General features: G+C 45.8%; 1 protein-coding gene across 7 annotated transcripts in view; it reads right to left on the minus strand.

The window, feature by feature from the left end:
• Positions 1-6,000, minus strand: part of FECH (ferrochelatase) — a 36,156-nt gene extending 30,156 nt beyond the window's left edge. For 2 of the 7 annotated variants that reach the window (XM_089895249.1, XM_089895248.1), the window contains exons 1-2: positions 5,831-5,992; positions 627-744 (exon numbers count right to left, since the gene is read on the minus strand). In XM_089895249.1, the coding sequence (XP_089751375.1) occupies positions 627-744; positions 5,831-5,897 (185 nt within the window). In that variant the 5' untranslated portion in view covers positions 5,898-5,992. Of the gene's footprint in view, positions 1-626; positions 745-983; positions 5,617-5,650; positions 5,742-5,830 lie in introns of those variants that run through there. The other 5 variants (XM_022584404.3, XM_030762027.2, XM_022584405.3 and 2 more) reach the window with 5 other exon arrangements.
• Positions 6,001-11,240: the final 5,240 nt, after the last annotated feature.

Below are 11,240 nucleotides of genomic sequence, written 5' to 3' on the forward strand. Positions count from 1 at the left end.
TGATATTGAAGAGGACACCCAGTAGCAACGCCATGCCTGCTGACGTCCACCCGCAAACAGCAGAGGTGAGGTAGGGAACGTACTTTGTTTCTTTAATAAACTGTAAATCACATTATGGCATTTACAATAATATTCACTGCCTTAACAGTTTACTACAGAAATTCTTGGTGGATTAGTTATTCCTTTTCCTGCACAGGAGATGTATTTCATAAGTATAATCATGTTAGGTTCATAAACATATTTCCAGCATACACATAATTTCTGTTATGGGACATATTCCAAAACTAAATTCCCACACGATTTGCAGATTGTTTGTACTCAACTCTGTGTCCTTTAACAAAAGCCCTGTGGGATTTTTATTTGTCAACCAGACCTCAATAAAGCTGGGGAAAAAAATTTTAACAGAAAATGTAAAAAAATCTATCAAAATTCAAAAACACTTTTAAAGCCTTAATTGGGGGTGCAATCTATAAGTTTAACAGCTATTGAAAGGAAGCCAAGAAAATAACATACCACTCCTTACATACTGAGTTTTCCCAACACCTCTTCTCCTAGGTAGCTGGTATCCACCGGTGTTTGCGTCAAGAAAGAGAAATCCTTATTAGTACCTAAAATTAGACTCATACCTGTTCCCCGGCTGAACTTGACATCTGGGGCTTCTGGCACGTTGGGCTGTTTCTGTGGCAGCTGCTGCACCCGACTGGCACCTCCGTGGCTGACAGGCCCTTGAGCCACCATATACCACTGTGACAAAATTAAAGTGGCAGCATGAAATCTAGCTGGAAAGTAATTGCTTTTGAAGAGGTCCTCAGAGCATAATTCCTGGATCTAAAATTTAATAGAGATGCTACAGCAGAGGTGATTTCCCCAGCATTTCACTGCAGGTGGGTGAAGGCTCTTAAGACCTCTCTGAGGGGGTGGGATGGCATCCCCTAGGATGGCTTACAGGACTTGCATGGAGCCTTTTTAGAAGCCACACACACCTCCTCTCACTGCCTTGGCCACCGCTTTTGATATGATCCCTCATGAGATCACCGCATGTTATGACGGCAGCATACTGCTCATATGAAAGGTGAGGAGCCTGCAGAAAAGGTTAAGAAACACTGATTTAAGGAGTGAAAATTGGGCCAGTTTTCCACCACTTGCACAGATCTCATATCTGCCTCCTAGCCTTCTCCAATATAGTACCAGAACTAAGACCCCCAGAATTGCCCTTGGACTCTGACAAGGGCCGGGGGACGGAGGTGCTCTGCTTTCAAGGGCCGATTCTGGTCCACCTCCTTCTGCACCCTGCCCCATGGGGTATGCCATCTGCATGGCCAAGGATTCATGGACCCCCAGAGTCCATGCCCCCTATTCCTGAGCAGGCTCCCAGGACCCAGGACCTCAGAATTCCCTGCCCCAAAAGCTCCACTTCCAGGGTCTGGCGCAGACCTCTTTCCTGCATCCATCCTCCTGATGGCAGATCGCACCATCAGTATAAGCAATTCTTGATCTGAAGGGTAGCCAACTGGTGGCTGTTCATAGGGTCAAGAATGGAGCTTGAACATACATACACACTGGAGTATGCACAAGACTCTTCACCATGCCGGGCAGGCCAGGAGTGGGAAGAGAAGCAGGGAAGTCTGCCCGCCCGAGGCAACTTTCTCAAGGCCGAGGCATTTCTGCAGGAACTGTGAAGAGTTCAAGAGTTCACCCTTCCAGGCCGTTAGCAAGGTCTACTTGTCAGCACGGCAGAACAGGACATAATTCACAGCCTGTTAGCTTGCTGTATACGGGTCTTGTCCTGGGCACCACAAAGTTAGTTGTGGGCCTGGAGAGCCTATCTGGATCGAGGAGTCCATGGGCCATACCCAGTTATAGCATGAAGGGTATTCATCCTTAAACAACACAGAGTGAAATTAAACTGAAACCACACAGTAGGTACTCAAGATGGCAAAATGCAGGACAGTAGTTACTACCGTGCCCCGCAGTATACACACAACCTCCCTTCCCCAGGCTCAAACCAGCAGGTCTGAAACCAGCCTGAGATCAGCCTCCTTCTACCCTCCTCCTACTTACGAGTCAAAGGTGTTCTGGTGAGGAACCCGGGCTGTGGACCAACGGACCCGACTCTGAATCCAGTCCTGCCACTTACCAGTAATGTAACTGGGGCTGGGTTATAATCTTTGTGAGCCTTAGTTTCCCCAGCTGTAAAATGGTGAACCCTGTTATCTGCATCCTTGTAGAGATTACAGCAGATAAGGCCAGTGAAGCACTCTTCACAGGGCCTGCCTCATATATTGGTACCAGTATTATTTCCCCTGGTAAGTGTCTAGAGCGTAGGGACTACACCTTCTCTGATTTTTTTTCTTTTTTTTTTTTTATCACCTAGCAGGTCTATAAAATATAGGAGAATGATATTTCCAGGCCACTTAGATTTCCAACTATCCAGATTGTGCACGTTCCCAACAGAGCCAATTACGTGAGCTTGAGCTGAATAATCCTTATTAACTCAAAGCAGAAGTGCAAAGATTGACATAAAGAACTTCAATTCCGCTCACATGAAGTCTCAAACCAACTCACATCTCCTTATTTCAGACAAGTTCAATTCTGAACTGCACGATGAGATTTAACCAGGTTCTCAATCAAGCCGCGATGTCTGCAATTCCTTATATAAATGAGGTTATATCAGATTCCATGGGGTATCAGAATAGAACTTTGGCATTACATAATTTGACTGCTGGTAATATAATAAGATTTCCTCCTGCAAACTTTGAAAGGGGGTGGGGTAGGGGTGGGGAATAAGGATGAGACTAGAGTCTCCAACCAGTACATTAGCATCGCTTAGTACAGTTTGGGAGCTGGTAGATTTTCAAGCTGCCGAAAACTATTGCCGTGCCCTCTACTTACAAAATTCTCCTCTCTGAGGTTAAATAAATTCTCAAAGAAGGTGATGCTAATGATGGATCCTTTCTACTCAGGACGTAGGGTTAACACACCCACCTCTCAAGGACTTCTCTAAAACACTCCTCTCCCTTGATGATCTGAAGACTCCAGAAAAACAGAGTATCTCCTACCAAATGATTAGTACTAATCTAGCTAAAGGAGTTTAAAGTAATTATTCAGAGAACCAAAGGAGACTCCTGAATACACTCAGCTCACAGCTTAAGAGAAATTCAAAGGCACAGGCAGCATCGTGTGGTGTTAAGTGTGTGTTCTGGAGCTAGAGAGATCTGAGCAGAAATTCCAGATAGGACCAAACAAGCTGTGTGACAGCAACTGGGCAACTCACTGAGCTACTCCAAGCCTCACTTTTCTCATCTGTAGAACAGTGATAAGGCCAAACTTGCAGGGCTGTTGTAAAGATGAGGAAAATTTTTAAAAATCTATGTCCAGCCCCAAGAACAGTGTCTGGCACAATGCATGAAGTAAGAACACTCAATAGTAAGGATCTGCCCACTTATGAACTAAGACCAGGTAATTCTAACCCTACTCTTGGCACGGACAACTGGTCTACCTTTGGAAGGCCTACAAACAATAAAAGCTATAAAACCAAGGGATATGCAGAAAAGATGATGTAAGAAAACAAAACTTCATTAATTCCTGGACACACCCAATAGGTGAATCATTCAAAAGTATACCTGTGACTTAAGAAGTTCACGGGTATCAAGTGATTCTCCAAAACAATTATTTAATATTTTGGATGCTTGGGGGTGGTAGGTGGGAGGGTAGAAAACAAGATACACAAGTACCCAATGCAGCCCTTTTCTATCACACAGCAGATGAAAATTATTTCAAAAGGTCCTTATAAACATGAGTATCATTTTAAAAATTAACAGAAATAAGGTTCTGTATTGTAACTATTAATAAACACTTGGCGAGGGGAGGCTTTAAGAAAAAAATTGTTATTTTTCTAGTATGGAGCCAGAATGTTCTCATGTATTAATTTAAACATTGATATTCTTTTCTTTATTCTAGATTTGTTTTTTCCAATTACAAAAGGCATATAAGCCTAACGTAAAAAATCTGGAAAGAGGGGCTTCCCTGGTGGCGTAGTGGTTGAGAGTCCGCCTGCCGATGCAGGGGACACGGGTTCGTGCCCCGGTCCGGGAAGATCCCACATGCCGTGGAGCGGCTGGGCCCGTGAGCCATGGCTGCTGAGCCTGCGCGTCCGGAGCCTGAGCTCCGCAACGGGAGAGGCCACAACAGTGAGAGGCCCGCGTACCGCAAAAAAAAAAAAAAAAAAAAATCTGGAAAGAAAACGTCACAAAGAAACAATAATTCTTTATTCTATTAACTTTCTAAAATATACATATATACCATATACATATATACTAGGGAGCTTCTTATTAATTCTGTACTATGTTAAAAACATAGAGTGTAAAACTTTGCTTTTCTACTTTGAGAATTCATTTTGAGAAATACTACTCAATTTTTTCTAACCCAGATGTTAATCCCTTCATATAAAACAAGATAATTAAAGTATTATAAGTACATCTAAAATCAGAGTCTGTAATTCAATTGAACTTCAAATCTACTTCTGCTGTGGTTTCTGAATCCTTCCACTTGGTTACTTATAACCGGGACAACAAAGCATTTAAAGTTTCTCATATTGTTCTATGACCTCAACTCTAGAGCCTGTCAGACTTTCTTTGCCACAGGAAGGGTCGGTGAAAGAAAAGACTAATTTGATACTTCTTTCAGCCCCGTTACTGGCACTGTGCTTCCTTTTCTTAAAAGATAATGTCTTTCATCTCCCACTGCCCTTAGTGACCTGATTGTCATTGGACACTGGGTCCTTATTATTTTTCCAACAAAGGCACCTGTAATAAGATACGGAGTTTCAGAGTGGACTCTCCACTCCTTCTCAGTAGGTGACAGATTGATGAATTAGGGAACTTCTTAGAAAAATAAGTCAGGTCTGTGTCCAGTCATCATTCAAATATACAAATTAACCATCTTAGTAGGTGGCAGCCTTTAACATACTAATAACTGAACATTTTGAGGTTATTTATGTATCTACTGTGTGCCAGGGACTGTGCTACAGGCTTTACCTGTATCCTGTTAATCTTCACGGCAAGCCTATGAGGTATTACCTTCTTTTATGTTTAGCAAAGTTCAAGCTGGGGTGAATGCCTCACTCAGGGGGGTCACAGGAATGCTGCAGAGCTAGTGACCCAACCAGGTGTGTCTGAACCAGAGTCCCGTCCGCTCATCCTGTGGACACAACCTACATTCACGTCTGTATCAGAAACGTGTGAGGTTGTCCATGGGTCTTACTTCTTCTCCAAATATCTCTAGAAAATACTAGCCTGAGCTGCCCCGCGGTGGGTCCTGCTGCCAAGGACAAGTGAGCACCGGGTGATGCCATGGGCCAGGGCAGCAGTGGGCACAGTGTGACCTCCACCACCAGAGAGGGAACCCCAGGGTAGATGCCCATGGTGATAATGAGGATAATGATGCCAACGGTACTGTCTCTCTGTGGCAGGCCCTTAACACACTCTGCCTCCCGAAATCACAACAATCCTGCAACTATCATTATTCTTATTTTACAGATAAGAACTAAGGCTCTTAGAAATTCAGTCACTGCTCACGGCCACCCAGCGGACCGATGTGACTCCGGGACCCCTCCCCGCGGCCTCTCAGGGTCCTCGGGGGACCCACGTACCCCACTCTCGCCCCTCCCAGTGGAGCGCCCCTTTCCGGATCCTTTCTCCGCCCCTCGCCCCGTCGCGGGCAGCTTCCTGCGCAGCCCGCCGCCGCTCCTTGGAAGTTCCCAGGCCCGGGGACCCCGGCGCCAGCTGCCCGCTGTCCCCGCCTCGGCGGCGGCCGCGACAGCCCCACTTACGCCGATCGCGGAGCAGGACGCCCGCAGATCGCAGGGCCGCAGCCATGTTTGTGCTGACTAAAACCATTCCCGGGGCAGCCTCGGCCCGGGACCTGGGTTCCTCCCGCTGCAGCACACCCAGGCGCGGGCCACACCAACGACTAGCAGCGGACCTCAGCACCCACCACCCACGCCTCCTTATCAGGCGCGGCCACTCCCTGCGCCCGGGCTGTGCGCCAGCTCATTGGTGCCGGGAAGGGGCGGGACTTCAGGGGCGGGGCCAGGTGGAGACACGCCCCTCCCCGGGAGCCCGCCCTGCAGCAGCGAGGTCCCCAGGGTAAGAAAGGGTCCCAGGCTGTGCAATTGGCACCTTCCACCCAAACCACCAAAAATCCGTGCGGGTCGCCCTGAACGAACGACCTGGTTGCATGCGCCCACCTGACCAAGGCAGGAACTGCAGCCATGACAACGCAAAGAACTTTCTTCACATTTCCACTACTATCACTTACATATGACAATGCTTTTGCCTCAATTTTCCAGTTTTGTGGCCTAGTTACAGCACAACTGTACCAACCCTGTTTTATTTTGCTTTGTTTTCAGAATGAGAAAAGGAATTATTTTATATCAGACGCTCATGACATACTTGTTAAGTTCCTCTGTAGTATCTTTATGCAGCAGAGTTTCACAGGTGGGACCAGAAAACAAACATTAGGCTGCTAACGTGATAGCATTAGGAAAAGCGAAGGCCAGTCCGGCAGACACATTTTTTGGTGGGCTGGTACGGTGAGGTCTGTCAGTATCATGTCTGTGCACCTTCGCAGGGTGACTGCCTGGCCCCAATCCCGCGCACAGAACAGGTGCCCCCCCCATTTCTAGCCCTTGCTACATTCCCACACCTCTGCCCGCCCATCTGGCCCTAATGCTCAGTGCGTCTCGAAGTACAAGACCAACCTTTGGAATAGAAAGGTGTCAGGCACCATTCTTTCATTCACTGAACAAGTATTGAGCACCTACTGTGTGCACTGGGGAAACAGCAGTGAACAGAGCAGACAAGGGACTTACATAGGGATTAGGGGAGAGACAGAAAATAATCACAATATGTAGTATTTAGGGTGATGATGAGCGTTAGAAAGAATGAAGCTATGTAAGGGAGATGAGGGAGGGGAGGCTAGTGCAATTTGAAATAGATGGGTCAGAGAAAACCTCACTGACATTTGGGCAAAGACCTGAGGAAGTAAGGGGGCAAGCCACGTGGAACATTCCAGGAAAATGGAGTCTAGATTGAGTGCAAAACCAGTTTTCTGTAGCTAAAATGTATGCTCTTGATTGAATTCGTTTATTTATTATTAAAGTGGGTCCTCTTTCTGGTTTTCAGCTTGGTGTAAAATGTCAGCTTAAGTGGATTGCCTTTCATATTATCTACACGATCTTCAAATCAGGCAAGAGGTGTCCCCTGAGAAACAGACAGTAAAACTTGCTCCTCGTATCAACTGCTTTCCTATACATTTTGCTAGCTCTCCATTCTCAGAATGAAAATTACATTAGTTTAATTTGCCCTTTGAAGAGGTGATCTTTATAGATAATATACTCCTCTACCTAAAGCCTAAACCCATTGCTTTTAACTCAACTACACAAAACGTCTTTACAGTTTGAAATGCTGTGCTGGAAAAAGTGTCGACAAGGCCAGAGAAGTAGAAAAGGCCCGGGGTTTTTAATGACTGAGCTATGTGGGCTCTTCTCGGCTCAGGAGGCTCAGGATAAGTCACCCTTCCATCCCAGGTGCTGTACCGCTCCTGCTAAGTGGAGATAGCAGGGGTCTTCCGGTCCCTGCCAGGGAAATGGTGATGATTAGTGACAAGGCATAAAGGTGCCAAATCTCATGTAATCAACATTGGGGCACGTTAAATTTGTATCTGGCCAGAAAAAAAAAGGAACTAACAAACCATGTTTTATTAAATATATCAACATAATAAAAATTAAAAAATAAAATAATAAATATTAAAAATAAAAAAATATAAAAAATAAATATAAAAAATAATAAAAATAAAAAATATAATAACATTTTTAAAAATGAATAAAATTATTCATTTTGAAAAATGAATAACATTTTAAAAAACGAATCATTCATTTTAAAAAATGAATCAGCAAATTTCATTCATTTTCCTTTTACTGACTCTTAAAAAACTCATTCAAAATTATACTCATGTATAAAACCTCCCCGACACACATATTAAGACTCATAGGTTACAAATGGAAACAGAACTTCATTATTTTTCCCCAAAGAGCTCTTCATGACATCTGTTATTTCTAATCTATGGCTTATTTCTTACAAAAAGCATCAAATACAACAGCTTTTCAGTGAGTAAATTTTTATGTTCTTTTGAAGTGAAAACAGATAAAATATGCTTTATATGGGTCCTTTTCAAAACCGATAGGAAAACACAGGCCTTAAATCAGAAGATGTGAACAACCACTTCCCTTAACAAACAGAAAGCACATTCTCTGGGCCACCTCAGATAAGCAGCACTCCCACCACCCGGGAGAGGGTTTGCCTGAGCTCTGGTGACTTAATTAGTGAAGAAAGCATTCTCTTCTCACAGACAGCGCTCAGAATTCAGCCCGTGATCCTAAATAAAATGAATTTGTTGGTTTCAGCTCAATGCTTCAGGAAAGGGGTGGGGGGAGATCCCCAATTCATTATTTGCCATGATTGGCACCTCTGAGCTACACAAACTAAATTGAGATTACTCAATTCTGTCTCCGTAATCAGAACAACAGGGCGAGGTTGGGGGCATTCAGGGCAAGAGACACAGTGGCTGCGTGAAGCAGACAAATGGTGAGCTCGGATGATTACTCACAGAAAACTGACCGATTGTCCCCACAGTTGTTTTAAGCAAAGAGGCCACCAAATGCAGGCCAATGCGATGTGCATTTTGACTGCCACTCTTAACCACGCAGAGCCTTAAGCCCACTAGTGATTATGGGTTTATTAGTTCATCTGCACATATTTTCTGAGAGTCTACTATGAGCAAAGTGTTATATCGGATACTGGGAAGGATAAAAAAATAAACTGTGCTCTCAAGTAGCTCATTCATTTATGAAACAAGTATGTATGGAGGGCGTGCCTAGGTCAGGCACGTGGTGGGCACTGAGCATTACAGCAATGAATTGGACTATCTCTACTTTCATGCAACTTACATTCTAGAAGGCAAGGCAGACAATAAACAAAAGATCCATACCATAAGGTTAGCTATGACTAGGAACCATGAAGAAAAATAATAAATGAGGCAAAGGAATGGAGAGAGGCAGGAAATGTTAGTTTCGGGGGTGCAGTGAGACAGGGCCTCTCTGCAAAGGTGCCAGTTGAACAGGGGCCGGTGGGGAGTGAGGGAGGTTCTCCGTGGAAGGGCTTTGCAAGCAGAGGGATCAGAAAGTGCTGGAACACATTTGAGGCTCGTATTAGTTTTGGGGCTGCTGGAACAAAATACCACAAACCAGGCTGCTTAAAACAACAGAAATGGGGGCTTTCCTGGTGGCGCAGTGGTTGAGAGTCCGCCTGCCGATGCAGGGGACATGGGCTCGTGACCCGGTCCGGGAAGATCCCACATGCCACGGAGCGACTGGGCCCGTGAGCCATGGCCGCTGAGCCTGTGCGTCCGGAGACTGTGCTCCGCAACGGGAGAGGCCACAACAGTGAGAGGCCCGCGTACTGAAAAAAAAAAGAAATGTATTGTCTTCCAGTTCTGAGGCTGGAAGTCCAAGTCAGTGTCAACAGGGCCATGCTCCCTCAGCAGTCTGTCGGGGAGAATCCTTTCCTGCCTCTTCCTAGCTTCTGGCAGTGGCCAGCAACCCTTGGCTCTCCTTGCCTTGTAGCATCACTCTGATCTCTGCCTCTGTGGTCATGTAGCCTTCTCCCTGTGTGTCTCTTTTCCCATAGCCATCTTTCCTTCTGGAAGGACACCAGTCATATTGGATTAAGAGCTCACCCTATTGACCTCATCAGAACTTGGTTACATCTGCAAAGACCCTACTGGTAAATAAGATAACGTTTCCAAGTACCAGAGGGGAGGATTTCAACATATCGGGTTTTTTTTTTGAGGGAGAGGGACACAGTTCACCCCATAACAAGGCCTTGAGGGACAGTAAAGAGACTGCGTGTCTTGAGCAGAGTGTGTGGGGTGGAGGGGAAGGAGTTTCGGCCTATTAGGTGATGAAAGACTTCATCTTATCAAGTGATCTCCCTCTAACAGAATGATCCATGCTTACGGTTCAAAAGGTTCACTTTGCCTGCGGTGTAGAGAGAAAACTGGAGCTCTTGCGCCAGTATTAAGACACGTACCACATGACTAAATAATTTCATTTTCTCCTAAGGGTTCTAATTCTTTTTGAGACCATATTGGGCAAGAGAGTTTTTCTCCAGAGAGGTCTCTGCCCCCGGGGTGGCGGGAGGGTCCCTCCAGAGCATTTCTGGTCTGCCTCTGCCAGGATTGCAGGGTCCCACCAGGCTTAGATGGGGTTTATGTACATTTCTTGGCTTGGTAGTGCTGCCCCTTGCAGATACATTCAAACCAGGAAAGTTGACTTTTTCCAGCAAGCTTTCATTCCCTGTCCAGAGCCCTGGGCAGGTGGCAGTCTTCCATGTCCTTCTCTGGCTACAGGGCCAGTTTTCTAGATTTCACAGAAGGGCCAGCCCCCCAAGTCCCTGTTTCATGCAGAGAGGGGTCTAGCCCTTGGTCCACTTTCCTGTCTGGGTGTAGGGTGGGCACTGTAGGAGCTGCGTACATGATGTGCTCACTTTGTAAAAATTCGTAGTGTTGCACACTTATGGTGTGTGCCCTTTTTTGTACGCATAGTATACTTTAGTATAACTTTTTTTTTTTTTTTTGCAGTACGCGGGCCTCTCACTGCTGTGGCCTCTCCCGTTGCGGAGCACAGGCTCCAGACGCGCAGGCTCAGCGGCCATGGCTCACGGGCTCAGCCGCTCCGCGGCATGTGGGATCTTCCCGAATCGGGGCACGAACCCGTGTCCCCTGCATCGGCAGGCGGACTCTCAACCACTGTGCCACCAGGGAAGCCCTAGTATAACTTTTAAAAATATCCCTGAGTGCCTTTATCTGGGTTCAATTCTCCCTCTAACTCCCATACGCAACCTAACAGCTCTGGTTTAGAGACCCTCTCTACTCCCTCCTCTCCAATTCTGATGCCTAGAGGTGTTCCTTTCACTCAGCTAAGAGGAGGGTCTGTGTGGAATTATTGTCTTTATCCGGTAGAGTTACCTGTTTATAGTGGGAGAGGAAGAGGTGAGCAGAAGTTTCCCTGATAAAAATGAGTGGTGGTTTCAGGCTGAGAGGATGCAGGGATGCTTTTTCATCAGGGTGGTATAGAATTTACAAGAAAAGTAGGCTTGTTGTATACTGAATGTGAGGGGACA

This window comes from Delphinapterus leucas, chromosome 14, assembly GCF_059928025.1.
Source record: "Delphinapterus leucas isolate spDelLeu-1000000601 "Yukka" chromosome 14, BTC_Dleu_Yukka2, whole genome shotgun sequence".
In the NCBI taxonomy this organism is placed as follows: domain Eukaryota; kingdom Metazoa; phylum Chordata; class Mammalia; order Artiodactyla; family Monodontidae; genus Delphinapterus; species Delphinapterus leucas.